The sequence below is a fragment of the Mustelus asterias genome, chromosome 2, assembly GCF_964213995.1.
Source record: "Mustelus asterias chromosome 2, sMusAst1.hap1.1, whole genome shotgun sequence".
Taxonomy (NCBI): domain Eukaryota; kingdom Metazoa; phylum Chordata; class Chondrichthyes; order Carcharhiniformes; family Triakidae; genus Mustelus; species Mustelus asterias.
The window spans coordinates 70,223,709-70,245,403 of NC_135802.1; the positions used below are offsets into that span (position 1 = coordinate 70,223,709).

The following is a 21,695-nucleotide window of genomic DNA, read 5'->3' on the forward strand; positions in this document are numbered from 1 at the left end:
AATCACTTACCTCTCTTCCCGCCAGTTTCCAGGGAGGTCCCGACTGCGCCTGTTCCCTGGCTCTGAGAGATGCGCATGCGTCAGAAACGCATGCGCAAATCCCGCAAAATGGCCGACACGCGATTCACCCGTCCGGACCCGCCAGAAAATTTGCGGGTCTCGATGGGAGAATCGCCCCCCCAAGTTTCTGAACTACCAGCAAGTTATCATAAAAAATGCAAAATACTGTCGGTGCTGGAAATGTGAAATAAAAATGGGTAATGCTGAAAATACGCTGTAGGCCTGGCAGTATCTGTGGAGTTAGAAACATTTCAAATTGAGGATTTTTTTCCAGAACTGAAACGAGTTGGGAGTGTAACAGATTTTAAGCAGGTACGGAGGCAGTGAAAGGTGGGGGCAAAAGAACAAAAGCGGAGGCCTGTGATAGGGTGGAAGGCAGGAGAAATTACGTAACAAAAGGGATGTTGGTGCAAGGTGTCGATTATCATCAACTTTTGTCTTGTGCTATTTTCATGAATTGGATCAGATTCAGTGAGACGCAGGAAAAGTGTCTTTGGTCCCTACTTCAAAATCTATTCCCTACTGCTACTAACTCTATCTCACTCCTTGGCAACTCTCAGAGGCTGAACCACACTGTTCCCAACAATGGTGTCATTACTAACCTCAAGATTTACTTTTGATCACATATCCGCACCATTATTAACACTGCTTGTTCCACTTGCATAACATTTCCCAACTTTTAGCTCAGCTGCTGTGGAAATAACTCATTCATGTTTTGTTCTTTCTAGTTCTGTTCATCCAACACCTCATCCTCCACTGGCTCCTTGTGAAACAAAACCTTGAGTATAACATTCTCAAATTCTTGTTTCCAAATTCTTCCATAGTTTCTCCCCGCCCACCCCGTGTCTGTAATCTCCTCCTTTGTAAGCCCCACAATTATTTGAGATATCTGTGCTTTCCAGTTCTGGCCTCTTGAATATCTCTGATTTTAAGTGGCTTCAGTTGCGACCCGAGGCTTGGGAGCTCATCCTCCACTCCCCAAAAACTTTGCCTCTTTGCCTCTCTTTCTGCCTTTAAGGCTCCTTCAAATCCACCTCTTTGATCAATCTTTTGACTATCTGACTGTGGCATGGTGTTAAATTTGTTTTATAACTATCCTGTGAAGTACTTTGGGACAGTTTAGTATGTTAAAGGTGCAGTATAAAGTTGTTGTTAAAAGTGAAAAACGTTAAAGTATACAATGAATAAGACATAAGGTGGAATTTTACCAGCTGCTTGCCGCGGGAATCAGAGCGGGGAAGGGGCGGACAATGGGAAGTTGCCACGGGAATCAGAGCGGGGGAGGGGCGGACAATGGGAAGTTGCCACGGGAATCAGAGCGGGGAAGGGGCGGACAATGGGAAGCTGCCACAGGAATCAGAGCGGGGAAGGGGCGGACAATGGGAAGTTGCCATGGGAATCAGAGCGGGAAAGGGGCGGACAATGGGAAGCTGCCATGGGAATCAGAGCAGGGGAGGGGCGGACAATGGGAAGTTGCCACAGGAATCAGAGCGGCGAAGGGGCGGACAATGGGAAGCTGCCACGTGAATCAGAGCGGGGAAGGGACGGACAATGGGAAGCTGCCACGGGAATCAGAGCGGCGAAGGGGCGGACAATGGGAAGCTGCCACGGGAATCAGAGCGGGGAAGGGACGGACAATGGGAAGCTGCCACGTGAATCAGAGCGGCGAAGGGGCGGACAATGGGAAGCTGCCACGTGAATCAGAGCGGGGGAGGGGCGGACAATGGGAAGCTGCCACAGGAATCAGAGCGGGGAAGGGACGGACAATGGGAAGCTGCCACGTGAATCAGAGCGGCGAAGGGGCGGACAATGGGAAGCTGCCACGTGAATCAGAGCGGGGAAGGGACGGACAATGGGAAGCTGCCACGTGAATCAGAGCGGCGAAGGGGCGGACAATGGGAAGCTGCCACGTGAATCAGAGCGGGGAAGGGACGGACAATGGGAAGCTGCCACGTGAATCAGAGCGGCGAAGGGGCGGACAATGGGGAGGTCCGTTGACCTCGGCTGGGATTTTACGGTTTCGGGAGGAGTGAGGCCGTAAAATTCTACCCATGGTCGAAAGTTGTTAAAATAGTGAAAATGTACAAAAGTTAGATTGGGAAGTAGGGAAAATCTGGGGTAAATGGGAAAAATGGACAAGAGGCAAAACAAAAGCAGAGTTTTCAAAGCTTGAATTTTGATTTAAATATTTTCATGCATTTAAATTGGTCAGAGAAGTTAATACAGCAGTATTAAAGTTATTCCTGACAATTCAGTACTATTAATGCAATGTTACAATTTGTTGAACTATCTTTGTATGTGTGAGCTAGATTAAGAAATCACCCAAAAACTGAACAGACCAGGGAACCCGGAATTCAATAACAATCAATAAGGACCACTGTGCAGGTCACACACATAGCAGCCTGTGGTGCACATGCCCCAGGGGAGTCCAAGTAAATCTGCAGAGCGCAGCTCTCACCCCCACAGATTTTCTTAATTAATCTATGTTTTCACAAGAGTGAAACAAAAAATTGCTACTTACAGATTACAACATTATACTCAATTTGTTGGAATTTCACTGCTGATGGCTAAAGAGAGGCAGAGATTGAAGAATACCACGGAGACTGTGAAATCTTATTAAAAACACTAAGAAAAATCTGAATGAAAACCATGCATCAGTCCTAATTGAAACCTACAATATTGATATAATTTATTAACCTGTTCTTCCAATCCTTTGGTTATTTGATATTAATATTCCAGCTATAATTCACCAACTGCAATGTTGACTGGCTTTCTACTAGTGAGATGACTAGCTGTTTATTTACAGCACTGTTCGGTAGGTTATATAAAGCTCAATGCACGCATACTTAAATGTGTACGCAGAACACGGATTACAAACACTGACTGCTAATGACATTTTCAATAAATGAAGAGTTGACATGATCGCCACATATGTCTCGAGGCAACTTAAGATGATGCAAGTGTGCAACACATCTCAGGCACTATATTACTTATTTTAATAGGGGAAAAATATATATAGAGTCATTCATATCCAGTGAATTTACTTTGAAGAGAAGTTATTGTTATATAGGGAAATGCAACAATTGATTTGAATACAAGATCATCCTATAAGGAGCAAACAAAAAGAATCACTAGTTGGTGGTGCAGTGGTTAGCACTGCTGCCTCACAGTGTCAGGGACCCGGGTTCGATTCCAGGCTCGGGTCACTGTCTGTGCGGAGTTTGCACGTTCTCCCCGTGTCTGCGTGTGTTTCCTCCGGGTGCTCCGGTTTCCTCCCACAGTCTGAAAAATGTTAGGTGAATTGGCCATGCTAAATTCTACCTCAGTGAACCCGAACAGGTGCCAGAGTGTGGCGACTAGGGGATTTTCACAGTAACTTAGACCGCGATTCTCCCATCGTGACCCGCAACTTTTCTGGTGGGTCAAAGTGGGAGATGCGCGTCGCCGGCCTTGTATTGGGATTTACGCATGCACCGGGAATGCATGCGCATCTCCCAGAGCCGGCGAACAGTCGCCGGTCAGGCCACACTGGAAACCGATGGGAGGGCAGGCAAGTAATTTGAATCTTTTAAAAATGTATTTTAAATATGTTTAGCAGGTCATTATTGGGAACTTTCAGTTCCCGATCGCATTTCGCATCGTGCCAGGAGTACTTAATTCTGATGGGGTTCAGACTAGCTCCCTGCGTTCGGCGAACTAGCAGGAGGCCCTATCGGAATGAAGGGGGGGGGCAATCGGGGCCCCCCAGGGGTCAGACGTCAGGGGGGGTGCCCCCTCCCGCATGGCAGCCCTGTGCCCCCTGGCACTGCCCAAGGGGCACCTTGGCGCTGTCCACCGGGCATCGGGCAATGCCAAGAGGGCAGGGCCTATTGTGAGCGGGGCCAAGGAGCAATCGGTGGGGGTGAGGGGTCCCACTGCCACTTTGCAGATAGGATTGGTCTGGGATGGGCAGTGATTGGGGCGGGCTGGGGGGAGGGGTGGCGCAGGGGTCTGCCGGGGTGAGGGGATCACCACTGCTGGGGGTGGGGGGTGGGGTGGGCCATGCATCGGGGCACTCCAGGACGGGGGGGGGGGGGGGGTGGGTGGGAGGAGGGGTGAGGGGGTGACGGGGGTCAGGGCTGGCCAGGGAATTGCTGTGGGGGCCGCAATTGGGCCGTGGGGGGGGGGGGGGGGGGTGGGAGAGCTGGAGGGGCAGCACTGTGGGGGTCCCGGGCTGGCCAGCGAGCGAGCTGGACAGCAAACAGGGAGTCTGACAGATCGGGACCACTGCGCTTGCGCAGATTTCCAGAACTGTCAGACTCCGGCGCGAATAGGCCCCGCCCCCCCTGGGTTTTTAATGAGATTCACGACTGGGATCTCTGCAGTGCACAGAGTGCAAAGGTTCAGGCGAGAAGCTGACAAAACAGTTTCGGGATTTAGAACAGTTCTCCCCACCAATTCAGCACTTTTGGGAGAATTGCGGCCTTCATTTCAGTTAATGTAAGCCTACTTGTGACACTAATAAATAAACTTGAAACTTAGTTGATGGCGGCACAGTGGTTAGTACTGCTACCTCACAGCACCAGAGACCTGGGATCGTTTCCCGGCTTGGATCATTGTCTGTACGGAGTCTGCATGTTCTCCCAATGCCTGCGTGGGTTTCTCCGGGTGCTCCGGTTTCCTCTCACAGTCCGAAAGATGTGCAGATTAGATTAGGTGCATTGTCCATGCTAAATTCTCCCTCAGTGTGTACTTGAGCAGGCGTCGGGATGTGGCAACTAGGGGATTTCCACAGTGACTTCATTGTAGTGTTAATGTAAGCCTATTTGTGACATTAATAAATAAACTTTAAAAAATAATAATTTCCTCCAACGTTTGGGTATGGAGGATATGATTTGCAATCTTCCTGCACCTGGTCTCACTGAGGCAGGCAGCACACAACGTCACCCATATTCTAAGAACTAACAAAGAAAAAAAAACTCTATATTACCCACTACTTGAATACCACTGTCCATCTTTGAAAACGTACACTTAACTAAACTATTTTAGAACACAATACAATCCCTACAGTGCAGATATGCATGTTGACTCCCCAAACCTTTTACTAACCATCCAGGCTTTTAACTTCCCAACTGCAAAGTAGCCCAATCTATCAAATTGCTCACCATCCATATTTCCTACCTTAAACTCGTTATTACCCAATCCAAATGCTGTCTGCTTAACACTACATCACATAAGCCCATAGTTGCCCCATAATTTCTTGATACTTTCTTCCTCTAACTGTACCACAGTCTCCCATATGATCATAAAACTACTATATCCTTCCAGCACCCTGCCTCTGGTATCATTTACTATTGTCAACATCACAATACATATTAAAGACCCTATATTCCAATTTATCACCATGTGATTGGAGATCCTCCAGAGTACATTTTACACATTTCAGACACTAATCTGCAATTTTGATCTGACAGTAGGTGATCCCTACTAGCTCCTGAATTTAGATTGCGCAGTTAATTACTGGGCTTTTACATTTATGATTAACTATTGGGCATGGATGATTGATATGCTCGCTGAACTATAGTTTTAAATATAAAATTAAATTAAAGTTACATTTCCAGATTTTTACAAACGAATCTCCAGTTGGTGAGTATAAAGATGACTGTGGGACTGAATTATAAAGATCAGGAAGCATTTAGGTTCACGATCCCTCTCTGCATTGAGCCATCTGACCTTAGCTGGGTTGTCCATAACAGAATTACAATTGAACCAATTGAATGATGCAGAAATTTGGAGAGGACCAAGAGAAAACTAACTACATAAATAACGATGTCAATCAATGAATACCTTATAAGCCTCGGACTTACTGGAGGTGGTATTTGTGGATGTCTGTTGATATAACATTTGTCTACCTGCTATTTTAATTGAAGGTAATCCCCTCTGTTAAAATAATGGACAAAAGAATGCCGGGTGTGAACATGCACACCATTCATCTGCTAACATTTGCAACATTAGTTTCTGGTTATCATTTTCTGAATCTGTTACTTGGTGTACACATCGTCAAAATGTATACCCACCAGAATGAGTCCGCAGGTGACCTGTGAGTGCATCTCGACGGCGGCAAGCGTAGTTGCAAAGGTGGCACTTGAATGGCTTCTCACCAGAGTGCAACTTAATGTGGCGAAGTAGATTGCCTTTCTGAGTGAAAGATGCACCGCACTGACTGCATTGGAAGGGGCGCTCCCCTGCAAGGCAGAGTATATTTGTTAGCAAAAAATACATATATTATGCGTGGATTTTCAGAAAAAAAAGATGTATCTTTGTTACTGTTCTCTAATTTCTGCCAGCTGTAGTTTTGATATAACATGAGGCATTCAGACTAAACCTGCCAGTTTCTCAACGCTTCAGTGGCTGGGTCAATTTGATCTGAAAAATCTAATTTTTAAAAAAATCAAAATGGCACATCACAATGAAGATTCAAACTCATTTAAATAGAGTGCCTGCATCATTGTGTGTTAAGAGCTACTCTTCCTGATCAGCAGTTTCAGAATAAACAGATTTGATTTCTGAATGTTGTGGCATTTTGTTTTTTTAATGTGGCTTTTCAGTGGTTCTTTAAAAAAAATAAGAAATGGCAATGAACAAGAAAAAAAAAGAAAACTTATTAAAAATGCATTTCAGGCTCTCAGTTTAATCTCCGCATCACATTCTCATTTTAAATGTGAAGCATTTTGTTATTCCAGTTATGAATTTTCTTTTGGAAATGGCATGCAAAAATGCGGCACAGTAAAATCCAAATGAAATGATGAAGGTAAAAAACAGAAAAAAGCGGTGCCTGTTTTTACCAGTGTGGCTACGTTTGTGCACCATGAGGACATTTGGGCCAATGCAAATTATTCCACAGATATCACACTTCAGCTTGCCATTTGGAAGTCGAATGCCACCAACTCCAGAAAATGCTTTGCTGCCTTGGCCATTGTGTGGTCCGTTCAATTTAGTCCCAGAAGTATCTATCATTCGTAAGTCTTCAGCGCACTCTTCGCCATTTGTGTCACAGGCTCTCCCATTCTCTTCATCACTTGGAGTTTCTATTTTAATAGAATTTGCTGCAAGAAAATAGAACACAATATGTAGCAGATGTGGGCGTGATACTAAAATAGTGACAACACAATCATTTTACACAGGAGGGGAGGAGATGACGAAACTTGCAACAATTTTCATATTTAGAAATCAGACACCAAAGGGTGGGTTTGTGCATCAAACAGCAGGACAGGGTTATCTGTAGGGAGGTGAGCAGGCTATGCAGTCCCTTGAGCCTGTTCCAACATTGAATGAGATCACGGCTGATGTGCAAACTAACTCCATATAACCTGACAAAAAAAACACTCAATCTCAGATGTAAAATTAACAGCTGACCTAGTATTAACAGTCATTTGTGCAAGAGACTTCCTAACATATACTGCCTTTTATTGTGCAGGAGTGTTTCTGAATGTTAAAGGCCTGACCTTTCGGCTACATCCCCATGTCTTACGATTCCCAACCATGCTGTACGAGTTTTTTCTTCTACCGACACCATCAGTTCCCTTTCTTACACCGAAAACTTTGATAAATTCATCTCTTAACCTTCTAAATTTCAGGGAAAGCAACCCTATTTTCTGCCATGTCGCTTTGCAATTTAGCCCTTGTAATCTTGGGGCTCTTGCTGGAAAATCAATGCTGCACACTCTCTGAGGCCAATATAACCTTCGTAGGATGTGTTGCCCAGGAGTGCTCTACACATGGTGTTGCTCGGGCTTTGTACAGCTGTAGCATAACTCTCGGCCCCTTGGATTTCAGCCCTCTGGATATAAAGGCCAACCCAAACTTATTTCTCATCTGTTCAATGCTATCAAGAACGGATCAGTAATTTACTCGTGACATCTGTGTAATTGCCCTTGATTGCTTGAAAGATTCCAATCTTAATTAAAAACCAATCCAATCAAATGTTGGAAGACCTATTCTGAGATAGGAAATACAAGATACTACCTGCAACAGTGGCAGTTTAGCATCAGTCGGTACAAATTTAAGATCCTTTGTTACATGTGGCATTTTCATTAACTAGTACTGTCTGAGCACATTAGCTGGACATTAATATGGTTGGAATGTCAAGACAAAAATAATAGCATACATTTTTACACCAACATTTGAATTTTGAAATTCTGCCACATTAACATCTCTTGGATAATGCAAAGAGACAGGAATAATTAATGATAAACACGTAATACATCACAGAGAAGACTCCTTTGTGGGCTCCAATTCCAGAATATACCAGATTTAATTGCATTTAACCACATGGTGAATGATTTAAACACACCTAATGAGCCTCTGATGCATGTTACATTAGTATGCCTCTGTAAGCAGAACATTATCTCAAAAGATTTTTTTCCCTATTATTTTATGACCAAATTGGAAACAAATCTGCAAACAAAGCAATCTTCCGAAAGGAAGACAGAATCTTGTGGAGGCATCGGGGATCTCGCCTGCCAGCTAGAGAGCCAATGAGAGATCGGCACTGCCTTACTGAGAAGGCCTGCAGAACCTCAAGCTAATCAGAATGGCAAGGCCAACAGCCGGGGCCTTCACCTGGCATCAAAGCCCGGGGGGGTCCTCGCCACACAAGCTGCCAGCCAATTAGAAGCAGGTAGCTCGTGTGTGAATAGAAAGTTCTGCCTGCTGTACCAAGTTAGGTAGCTACTCAATAGCTGTGAGGAGTTTAAGTATTTAATTACAAAAACTGGGCGTTTCATTTTATTCATGGGATGTCAGCATTGCTGACAAGGCCAATTATTTATTGCCCATCCCTAATTGTCCCTGCGAGGGTGGTGATAGGCCACTTTCTTGATCCGTCACAGTCCTTGTGGTGTACTCTCCCTGTCATCGCGCTCCTTGCCACCAAACTAAGCCCACCACCCCCCCGACCCTAGACTGAAGGCCCCCTCGAATACTGTCCGTCAATATCAGAATCTCTCCTGTCTTACGTGGGTCTGTTGTGGTGCAAGGAGTCAAGATTGTCACTAAAATCAGGAAAATGCAGGTGATTTTCACATTGGATTCTGCCAACCTCCAAAGTGACATTTCTAAGCATCCGCCTACCTATTAATTTCTCCCACTGGATCTTACTGTTCCTTTGTTGCATCTTTTATTCTGCCTCCATCACCTTATTTCCCACTTCACTGGTCTCTCAACTATAATGATATATATCCGACAGTCATTAATAAATCCAATTGGAAATTCAGAAGAAACTCAGATTCGTGAGAATGTGGAATTCGCTGCCACAGGGAATGGGAACGTGGAGCTTTGGTCTCTATATTTAAGGAAGAAAACACTGGCATTTGAGGCGGTGCAGTGAAGGTTCATTAGATTGGTCCCTGGGATGAGAGAGTTGTCCTATGATGAGAAACTGAGTAAATTGAGCCTATACACTCTGAAGTTTGGGAAAAAAGTTGATCTCAATTTCATATACGAAATTCTGAAGCTGGTCACAGGGGACAGTGAAAGATATTTTTTCTTGGCCGGGGAATCTGGGGCACAACCTCAGGAAAAGGGCCTGATAATTTAGGAGTGAGATGAACAGAAATGTCCTTCACTCAAAGGGTTGTGAATCTTTGGAATTCACTACCTCAGAGGGTTGTGGATGCTCCATTGTTGAATACATTTAAGGCTGGGATAGACTAATTTACAGTCAGGGAATTAAAGGTTATGGGGAGCAGGTGGGAAAATAGAGTTGTTGGAGATAGTAATTGTCCAGCATTTGTATGTCACTTGTTACCCATCAGTCCAAGTGTGAATATTATCCAGGTCATGCTGCAAATAGGCATGGACTGCCTCATTATCAGAGAAGTTGTGAATATAAGTAAACACTGTGCAATGATCAGTAAACATCTCCACTACTGACTTTTTGGTGGAGGGCAGGTCATTGACGTAGCAGTTCAAGATGATTAGGCCTCGGGTATTATTCTGAGGAAATCCCTCCTGTTATATCCTGGAGCTGGAATAATTGTCCTTCCAAGAACCACACCCATTTTCCTTAGTGTTCGGCATGACTCCAACCAATGGGGAGTTTTCCCAAGATTCTCACCAATACTCGGGCTCCTTGATGTTAACTCAGGTTGCCTTGATGCCAACCTCTGGAGTTCAGCTCCTTTGTCCATATTTGAACTAAAGCTATAATGAGTTGGATGATCATAGCTGAACCCAAACTGGGCAGTGGTGGACGCTGGTGATCGAGTGCCATTTGATAGCACCATAACGATCCCATCCATCATTTTGTTGATGATGAGGGTAGACTCATGATAGGGTAATTAGCAGGATCCAATTTGCATTTTGCAGATAGGACGTTCATAGGTAATTTTCCACTTTTCGCTAAGTGCCAGTGTTCTAGCTGTACTAGAAATGCTTGGCTAGGGGTACGGCTAGTTCGGGAACACAGCTCTTCAACATAGCGGTCAGGATTCTATTGGGGGGCCGTAGCCTTTGCTGTACCCATTGCACTAGCTCAGCCATTTTTTGATATCACGCGGAGTGAAGCGAGTTGGCTGAAAACAGGCATCTGCCCGCGGGGGACTTTAGGAGGCAGCCGAGATGAATCATCAACTCAGCACATCTGGATGAAATGGCAGTGCCAAAACAATTCTGGATGTTTTTGCGAATAAGGAATAGCCACAAAAGATTTCTTCCTTAAATTGCAATTATGGCAGTTTTAAGTGAGTAACATTTCTAATTTTGTAATTTTCTGCTTTTGGCATACCCTGCTACTTATTCTATATGAAAAGGGCTGAGTTCAACTAGTTTCATCTGCAATTGCTGTTGGCATATCTTTGAAAAAGAATGCCTATGACGCCAGCTTGTTTTAGGTTGATGCCGCACTTAATAATACAATGAATTAATAATGAAAACTTCATTATGAAAATAATTGAAAATACACCAGTAATGATTACATTTTGAAACGAGATTACATCAACTTGGGAGCCTGATGGAAATATAATGCTTGAGAACAGGAGGAAAAAAAGGGTCTCTTCTGGAGAGCTGCATTTAGCAAATTTAAGGTCTTTCTCCACAATTCATCAAGTCAGTTCCATCTAACTTATGCTGCAATATAGAGTACTTTACATATTTATACATGGGAAATAGCTGATAAAGCTTTGAAACCCTGGTTTTTGGACCACATTTCTAGTCCAAGTTAAAGCATGTGGATAGACCAACATGCTTTAAGGCATTCTAATGCCTTATCTTATTAACTCCTGCTATTCTTATGGTTTAGCACAATAGCCTTTCATCACACTGCTACCTGTTAAAATATTGCCATCAGATCGACAATCTTCAATTTGCATATCCAATCACATAAATTTAAACTCCGTTATTAGATTAATTTACACCCAGAATTTTAAACTATCTTTCTCCTTTATATACTAACTGATCCATTATGGCTTTACAATATTTTTTGCTTTATGTCACATTTCCAATGTTTAAGCATAATATGGCAAAAAATTAATTTGTCTGATTGAATTATTTAAACCCATAGATTGCTCACTGCTAAATGATGCAAATACAAGTTAATGATGATTAAAATTGAATGTATAACGGGACCTAAATCAACTGTTTTTCACCACACTGATGGAAACGTGCAACATCCTTCCTGCAACCAAACCTTAAGTGAGACCTCATGTTAAACAAACTCCTATTACAAGTTTCTTTCTTTTCTGGTTTTGGCTGAAGCTGTGTAAAGGCAGATTCAGCATTGACATTACAGCAACTCATATTTATATAGCACTTTTATTATAATAAACCACCTCATGATGCTTCATTGGAATGATAGGAAGTAAAATTGGACATTGAGTCACATAAAGTGGCCAAAAGCTTGGCCAAGGGGGTAGATTTTAAAAGGGGAAAAGAGAGGTAGAGAGATGGAGGGTTTAGGGAGGAAATTCCAGAACTTAAAGGTTTAGTTGCCAATGGTGGCACAATTAAAATCAGGGTTGCCCAAAACACGAGAATTAGAAGAGTGCAGAGGGTGGTGGGGCTAGAGGAGATTACAGGGATAGGGAGGGTGAGACCATGGAGAAACTTGAAAATAAGGATGAGAATTTTAAAGTCAAGATGTTGCCTGAAGGGGAGCGAATCTAAGTCAACAAGCAGAGAAATGATGGGTGAACAGGACTTGGCACAAGCAAGGACATGGGCAGCATAGTTTTGGGTGACCTTGAGTTCATGGACCATGAAATATGGGAAGCCAGCCAGGAATGTGTTAAGTAGTCAAGTCTAGAGGTAACACAGGCATTGATGAGGGTTTCAGCAACAGATGAGTTGAGGCAGGGACGAAGTTGGACAATATTATGGAGGTGGAAATAGGCGATCTTACTGATAGCACCAGATATGTGATCGGTAGCTCATCTCAGGATCAAATATGACACTATGAACTCGAACCTCCGGAAAATTCACGTTAATTGTCACACAACTGTAATAATGATGCTTGATTGAAATTTAGTCCAATCTTGAATGATAATTTTGAGAGTTTTTTTTAAGTCATGGCATATGTCTTAGGAACTTTATTTAGTACCTGAAAGCTTCTGTCTACCGCTGAAAGACATTAATCAATTAATCTGAAATCTCTAGCATACTTCCACATCTGCACATTTGCCTGTTTGGGGAGGAAATGGCCTCACATAGTACAGCAATATTAAAGAGGCCATTTCCTCCTTGGTTTTTATAGAGCGGTCACAATATTAGTTTGATTAACAAGATACTAAGGCTTTGAAAAAAAAGAATTGCACATATGCCAGACCTTAATAGGTCAGAGGCTTGTAAGTTACAACTAATGTGCTGTCATTTATCTTTATACTGCTCCTCAATAATGTACTAGATAGCACTGTCAACCATGCAGGGACTCCACCCCACTGACTGAATTTACAAAGAAAAAGTTCTATATGAATAACCCTACATTCCAAAAGGAAAACTCAATTTTTTTTTGTCTACGTGAATCAACACAGGTCAATTTTAAAGCCATGGGTTAATTGGTATGGAGGTTGCAGATTCATGGCATGTCGATCATCTCTCTCCATTCCCAATCGAATAATCTTCAGTGCCAACCAGGTATTTATCAGGCTCTTTATTTTGAAGGACTTCATTGGAACAAATCTCCATTTTTACACAAAGTCTTTTTCCAAAGATTGCATCATTAACATTTTATTAAATCACTCCACAGTGCTCCTTGCCTGTTATTTTAGTTTCAGCAAGTATTCAGGTTTGGTTAAGCAAAGCAAGTGTTCAAACTCTGTAATGTCTCAGCTGTATTGAGGGATTTGTGACTGTCACTTTATCTTTTGGGTTTATTGTTTGAGACCGAACACTCAAGGACAAGTAACCAGATCATTTCAGAACTCTTTGAGCTGCTTGACATTTTCTTTAAAATTGTCTGTTCAGATTTTTCTTCAATTTACTATTGGGAAATAATGAAGAATACACTGTGCACTGTAAAATGGCATGTTCACGAATAGAATTTTTAAATATTTCAGTGATTTGCTATTCCATTAAAAATAAACACAGCGAAACATGCAGAGAAGAACAAAGAATAAAGAAAACTACAGCACAGGAACAGGCCCTTTGGCCCTCCAAGCCTGCACCAACAACGCCGCCTGACTTAACTAAAATCCCCTACCCTTCTGGGGACCATATCCCTCTATTCCCATCCTATTCATGTATTTGTCAAGACGCCCCTTAAAAGCCACTACCGTATCCGCTTCCACCTCCTCCCCCTGCAGCGAGTTCCAGGCACCCACCACCCTCTGTGTAAAAAATCTGCCTCGTACATCTCCTTTAAACCTTGCCCCTCGCACCTTAAGCCTGTGCCCCCTAGTAATTGACTCTTCCACCCTGGGAAAAAGCTTCTGACTATCCACTCTGTCCATGCCTCTCATAATCTTGTAGACTTCTATCAGGTCTCCCCTCAACCTCCGTCGCTCCAGTGAGAACAAACCAAGTTTCTCCAACCTCTCCTTATAGCTAATGCCCTCCATACCAGGCAACATTCTGGTAAATCTTTTTTGTACCCTTTCCAAAGCCTCCACATCTTTCTGGTAGTGTGGCGACCAGAATTGAACACTATATTCCAAGTGCGACCTAAGGTTCGATAAAGCTGCAACATGACTTGCCAACTTTAAAACTCAGTGCCCCAGCCGATGAAGGCAAGCATGCCGTATGCCTTCTTGACTACCTTCTCCACCTGCGTTGCCACTTTCAGTGACCTGTGTACCTGTACACCCAGATCTCTTTGCCTATCAATACTCTTAAGGGTTCTGCCAATTACTGTACATTTTCTATCTGTATTAGACCTTCCAAAATGCATTGCCTCACATTTGTCTGGATTAAACTCCATCTGCCATCTCTCCACCCAAGTCTCCAACCAATCTATATCCTGCTGTATCCTCTGATGGTCCTCATCATTATCCGCAAATCTTTGTGTCGTCCGCAAACTTGCTAATCAAACCAGTTACATTTACCCCCAAATCATTTATATATATTACGAACTGCAAAGGTTCTAGCACTGATCCCTGAGGAACGCCACTTGTCACAGCCCTTCATTCAGAAACGCACCCTTCCACTGCTACCCTCTGTCTTCTTTGACCGAGCCAGTTTTGCGTCCACCTTGCCAGCTCACCTCTGATCCCATGCGACTTCACCTTCTGCACCAGTCTGCCATGAGGGATCTTGTCAAAGGGCTTACTTAAGTCCATGTAGACAACATCCACTGCCCTATCCTCATCAATCATCTTCGTCACTTCCTCGAAAAACTCGATCAAGTTAGTGATTCACGACCTCCCCTTCACAAAACAATGTTGCCTCTCACTAATACGTTCACTTAATTCCAAGTGGGAATAAATCCTGTCTCGAAGAATCCTCTCCAATAATTTCCCTACCACTGATGTAAGCTCACCGGCCTGTAATTACTGGGATTATTCTTGCTACCCTTCTTAAACAAAGGAACAACATTTGCTTTTCTCCAATCCTCTGGGACCTCCCCTGTAGCCAGTGAGGATACAAAGATTTCTCTCAAGGCCCCAGCAATTTCCTCCCTTGCCTCTCTCAGTATTCTGGGATATATCCCATCAGGCCCTGGGGACTTGTCTACCTTAATGTTTCTCAAGAATCCCAATACCTCCTCCTTTTTGATCTCAACATGACCCAAACTATCTACACACCCTTTCCCAGACTCATCATCCACCAAGTCCTTCTCTTTGGTGAATACTGACGCGAAGTACTCATTTAATACCTCACCCATTTCCTCTGGCTCCACACATAGATTCCCTCCCTTGTCCTTGAGTGGGCCAACCCTCTCCCTGGCTACCCTCTTGCTCTTTACATATGTGGAAAAAGCCTTGGGATTTTCCTTAATCCTGCTGGCCAATGCTTTTTCGTGACCCCTTTTAGCCCTCCTTACTCCTTGCTTAAGTTTCTTTCTACTTTCCTTGTATTCCACACTTGCTTCGTGTGTTCCCAGCCTCCTAGCTTTGACAAATGCTTTTTCTCTTTGACTACGCTCACAATATCTCTCGTTATCCAAGGTTCCCAAAACTTGCCATACTTATCCTTCATCCTTACAAGAATGTGCCGTCCTGAATCTCTATCAACTTACACTTGAAAGCTTCCCACATGCCAGATGTTGATTTGCCCTCAAACATCTGCCCCCAATCTACATTCTTCAGTTCCTGCCTAATATTGTTGTAATTAGCCTTCCTCCAATTTAGCACCTTAACTTGAGGACTGCACTTATTTTTATCCATCAGTACCTCAAAGCTTATTGAATTGTGGTCACTGTTCCTGAACTGCTCCCCTACAGAAACATCGACCACCTGGCCAGGCTCATTCCCCAATACTAGGTCCAGTATGGCTCCTTCCCTAGTTGGACTATCTACATACTGTTTCAAGAAGCCCTCCAGGATGCTCCTTACCAACTCTGTCCCATCCACGCCCCTAGCACTGAGAGAGTCCCAGTCAATATAGGGAAAGTTAAAATCTCGCACCACAACAACCCTGTTACTTTTACACCTTGCCAAAATCTGCCTACATATCTGTTCCTCTATCTCCCGTTGGCAGTTGGGTGGCCTATAGTAAACCCCCAACATTGTGACTACACCCTTCCTATTCCTGAGCTCTACCCTAATTGCCTCGCAGTATGAGCCCAGAGCTCGGAACTCATCAATAATAAGTGGTCAACCAAACAGGTTTTGAGTGGTTAGCCAGTTACAATATCACATGGGGATCTATATATAATTAGTAACTATAAGAGTAGACTCAGAAGGGGTCAAAGAGATAGAACATAGAAAAACTACAGCACAAACAGGCCCTTCGGCCCACAAGTCACGCTGGTCGTGTCCCTACCTACCTAGGCTTATAAATAGACTTACCTATAACCCTCAATCCTATTAAGTCCCATGTACTCATCCAGAAGTCTCTTAAAAGACCCTATCGAGTTTACCTCCACCACCACTGACGGCAGCCGATTCCACTCACCCACCACCCTCTGAGTGAAAACCTTACCCGACATCTCCTCTGTACCTACTCCCCAGCACCTTAAACCTGTGTCCTCTCGTTGCAACCATTTCAGGCCTGGGAAAAAGCCTCCGAGAATCCACCCAATCTATACCTCTCAACATCTTGTAAATCTCTATCAGGTCACCTCTCATCCTTCGTCTCTCCAAGGAGAAAAGACCGAGCTCCCTCAACCTATCCTCATAAGACATGCCACCCAATTCAGGCAACATCCTTGTAAATCTCCTCTGCATCCTCTCTATGGCTTCCACATCCTTTCTGCAATGAGGTGACCAGAACTGGGCACAGTGCTCCAGGTGGGGTCTGACAAGGGTCTTATAAAGCTGCATCATTATCCCCCGACTCCTAAACTCAATCCCTCGATTGATGAAGGCCAGCACACCATACACCTTCTTAACCACCTCCTCCACCTGCGAGGCCGATTTAAGAGTCCTATAGACTTGGACCCCAAGGTCCTTCTGATCCTCTACACTACTAAGAGTCTTACCCCTGATATTATACTCCTTCATCCCATTTGACCTGCCAAAATGGACCACTACACATTCATCCGGGTTGAAGTCCATCTGCCACTTCTCCGCCCAGTCTTGCATCCTATCTATGTCACTCTGCAGCTTCTGACATCCCTCCAAACTTTCCACAACACCACCAACCTTCGTGTCGTCGGCAAACTTGCCAACCCATCCCTCCACTTCCTCATCCAGGTAATTTATGAAGATGACAAACAGCAAGGGTCCCAGAACAGATCCCTGGGGCACTCCACTGGTGACCAACCTCCATTCAGAAAAAGACCCATCTACAACCACTCTCTGCCTTCTGCAGGCAAGCCAGTTCTGGATCCACAAGGCAACAGCCCCTTGGATCTCATGCCCTCTCACTTTCTCGAGAAGTCTTGCATGGGGGATTGTTAGTAAACTGACAGCAGCTGTTCCATTTGCACAATTGGTTGGTTATGAAGTTGCTATTATGAAGTGTCCATTTGCCCAGAGTTCATACAGGGACAATTAGTATAACACAATACTTGTGAGTTATAAACTGATTGGCAAATATAACATGCGCTGGTATACGACAATTATGCTTTGAAAGAATGTTATCAAAAACATATGTTGTGTCATTCATCCAGGATAGAAATTATACATTCAGATTCTTGCAGGGACAAAGGTTCCAAAAAAATCTTTCTGGGACAAAAGAGCAGAGATTTGGGCAGGATTTTCCGGTCACGCTCACCCCAAGGTCAGAAAATCCCACCCGAGGTCAATGGACCTTTGACAGGTCCTGTCCCGCCTGCTACGATACTTGTGGTGGGTGAAACGGGAAAATTCACCCTTTAGTGTCTAAACAATTCCTGGGGAGGTGATGGCCTAGTGATATTATCATTTGACTGTTAACTCAGAAACTCAGCTAATATTCTGAGGACCCGGGTTCAAATCCTGCCACGGCAGATGGTGGAATTTGAATCCAATAAAAAACATCTGGAAATAAGAAACTACTGATGGCCATGAAACCATTGTCGATTGTCAGAAAAACCTATCTGGTTCACTAATGTCCTTTAGGGAAGGAAATCTGCTGTCCTTACCTGGTCTGGCCTACATAGAACCATAGAAAATTACAGCTCAGAAACAGGCCTTTTGGCCCTTCTTGTCTGTGCCGAACCATTTTTTGCCTAGTCCCACTGACCTGCACTTGGACCATATCCCTCCACACCCCTCTCATCCATGAACCCGTCCAAGTTTTTCTTAAATGTTAAAAGTGACCCCACTTTACCACTTTATCCGGCAGCTCATTCCACACTCCCACCACTCTCTGCGTGAAGAAGCCCCCCCTAATATTCCCTTTAAACTTTTCTCCTTTCACCCTTAACCCATGCCCTCTGGTTTTTTTCTCCCCTAGCCTCAGCGGAAAAAGCCTGCTTGCATTCACTCTATCTGTACCCATCAAAATCTTATACACCTCTATCAAATCTCCCCTCAATCTTCTACGCTCCAGGGAATAAAGTCCCAACCTATTCAATCTCTCTCTGTAACTCAGCTTCTCAAGTCCCGGCAACATCCTTGTGAACCTTCTCTGCACTCTTTCAACCTTATTTACATCCTTCCTGTAACTAGGTGACCAAAACTGTACACAATACTCCAAATTCGGCCTCACCAATGCCTTATATAACCTTACCATAACACTCCAACTTTTATACTCGATACTCCGATTTATAAAGGCCAATGTACGACCCTATCCACCTGTGACGTCACTTTTAGGGAATTCTGTACCTGTATTCCCAGATCCCTCTGTTCAACTGCACTCTTCAGAGTCCTACCATTTACCCTGTACGTTCTACTTTGGTTTGTCCTTCCAAAGTGCAATATCTCACACTTGTCTGCGTTAAATTCCATTTGCCATTTTTCAGCCCATTTTTCTAGTTGGTCCAAATCCCTCTGCAAGCTTTGAAAACCTTCCTCACTGTCCACTCCACCTCCAATCTTTGTATCATCAGCAAACTTGCTGATCCAATTTACCACATTATCATCCAGATCATTGATATAGATGACAAACAACAATGGACCCAACACCGATCCCTGCGGCACACCACTAGTCACAGGCCTCCACTCAGAGAAACAATCCTCCACAACCACTCTCTGGCTTCTTCCATTGAGCCAGTGTCTAATCCAATTTACTACCTCCCCATGTATACCTAGCGACTGAACCTTCCTAACTAACCTCCCATGACGGACCTTGTCAAAGGCCTTGCTGAAATCCAGGTAGACAACATCCACCGCCTTCCCTTCATCCACTTTCCTGGTAACCTCCTCGAAAAACTCTAATAGATTGGTCAAACATGACCTACCACGCACAAAGCCATGTTGACTCTCCCTAATAAGTCCCTGTCTATCCAAATATTTATAGATCCTATCCCTTATCACACCTTCTAATAACTTGCCCACCACCGACGTCAAACTTACTGGCCTATAATTTCCCGGATTTCTTTTGGAACCTTTTTTAAACAACGGAACAACATGAGCCACCCTCCAAACATCCGGCACCTCCACCGTGAATACTGACATTTTAAATATGTCTGCCAGGGCCCCTGCAAGTTCAACACTAGCTTCCCTCAAGGTCCGTGGGAATACCCTGTCTGGTCCTGGGGATTTATCCACTCTGATTTGCCTCAAGACAGCGAGCACCTCCTCCCCTTTAATCTGTAAAGGTTCCATGACCTCCCTACCAGTTTGCCCTATTTCCGTAGACTCCATGCCCGTTTCCTCAGTAAATACGGATGCAAAAAAACCATTTAGTATCTCCCCATCTCTTTTGGTTCCATACACAGCCTACCACTCTGGTCTTCAAGAGGACCAATTTTATCCCTCACTATCCTTTTGCTCCTAACATACCTATAGAAGCTCTTTGGATTTTCCTTCACTCTGTCTGCCAAAGCAACCTCATGTCTTCTTTTAGCCCTCCTGATTTCCCTCTTAAGTAGCTTCTTGCACTTTTTATACTCCTCGAGCATCTGATATGTTCCTTGCTGTCTGTACATTTCATACAACTCTCTCTTCCTCTTAATCAGTGTTACAATCTCCCTCGAGAACCAAGGTTCCTTATTCCTATTTACTTTGCCTTTAATCCTGACAGGAACATACATGTGACTCCAGAGCCAAAGCAATGTGGTTGACTTTCAACTGCCCTCAACTAGGGATGGGCAATAAATGTTGGCCAGCCAGCGATGCCCATGCCGAATGAATAAAAAAATATGGTATTTGAACGTATTGGTACATATCAGTGTGTCTATCAATTGAGTTTTTGTGTGAGGCACGTCATCAGACTGGGGATAGGTGCCTAGTTGAGTACCAGATGGTTCAGTGCTTATGATCATCTTCATCCTTATTTATATCAGCGACTGCATGTAAGTATTATTAAATTACAAATGCAGCAGGTTTATTGGTTAATCGAGCACCTAGATGATATCTGAAATTTAATATTGACAAATGCATAGCCAGAACCATGTAGTGTAACACTTGAGTTTAGAAGGTATGGGGGGTGTGGTGGTAACTTGGAATAGAGTATGCAGATCTGGTGGCCACATTTCATGCGCCTTTAAGAAGAAGAAAAAACAAAATGGTTGGACACCTGAAGGAGATGAGGTCTGAGGAAAGATGAGAGAAACTTTAGAAACAATTTTACAAATGTGGATTGTTAATGGGAGTCTCACCCAGTGGAATGCATCCTTCAATATGACTGGTGTGTTGCCCATGATTTTCCAATGCACAAAGCCATCAGGCTTTTTAAATGACTCCTTATTCTGCATTGTCTAGAGAGAATTCTTTCTCATTTAGACTGGCCCTTTATTTCCAGTTAGGTAAAGCATGGCTGAATCTTTAGACTATCCACCATACCCCAGCATGATGGGACATCTCTCCGTTAGATTCTGAGTTTCGGCAGCATATTCTTCCTTTTGCATCCAGCAGAGCTCAGGGGAGGCAATGACCTGGTGGTATTATCACTAGATTATTAATCCAGAAACTCAGCTAATGTTCTGGGGACTCAAGTTCGAATCCTATCAGGTAGTGGAATTTGAATTCATTAAAAAATATCTAGAATTAAGAATCTACTGATAACCATTGCCGGTTGTTGGAAAAACCCATCTGATTCACTAATGTCCTTTAGGGAAGGAAATCCGTCGTTCTTACCTGGTCTGGCCTACATGTGACTCCAGAGCTACAGCAATGTGTTTGACTCGCAACTGTGCTTTGAAATGGCCTAGCAAGCCATTCAGTTGTATCAGTGTTTCAAGAAGGCAGCTCATCACCACCTTCTACAGATGGACAATAAATGCTGGCCAAGCCAGCAATGCCTCAAGGAATGAAGGAATTTTTAAAAAGGCCAATAAAGAGTCCATTTGCACCATTAGGATGAGGGATCCTTTGAAGAGGATTTTATGTGAAGCTTTGCTCCATCATACTGATCCACCTTCTCTGGAAATGCAAAAGACACCATAACTGTTTTTTTTGGGTCATGGTATCCAGCTTAGGGCTAGGGTTTCCAGACCAGCAGGAATTTCAGCCCAAGTAAATATTAATGGCAACATC

At 43.7% G+C, this 21,695-nt stretch overlaps 1 protein-coding gene across 3 annotated transcripts in view; it reads right to left on the reverse strand.

Moving 5' to 3' along the window:
- Nucleotides 1-21,695, reverse strand: part of ikzf1 (IKAROS family zinc finger 1 (Ikaros)) — a 96,851-nt gene that overhangs the window by 21,125 nt on the left and 54,031 nt on the right. For 2 of the 3 annotated variants that reach the window (XM_078236972.1, XM_078236962.1), the window contains exons 4-5: nt 6,885-7,145; nt 6,117-6,284 (exon numbers count right to left, since the gene is read on the reverse strand). In XM_078236972.1, coding sequence (XP_078093098.1) covers nt 6,117-6,284; nt 6,885-7,145 — 429 coding nt within the window. The remainder of the gene's footprint in view (nt 1-6,116; nt 6,285-6,884; nt 7,146-21,695) is intronic. The other variant, XM_078236981.1, reaches the window with a different exon arrangement.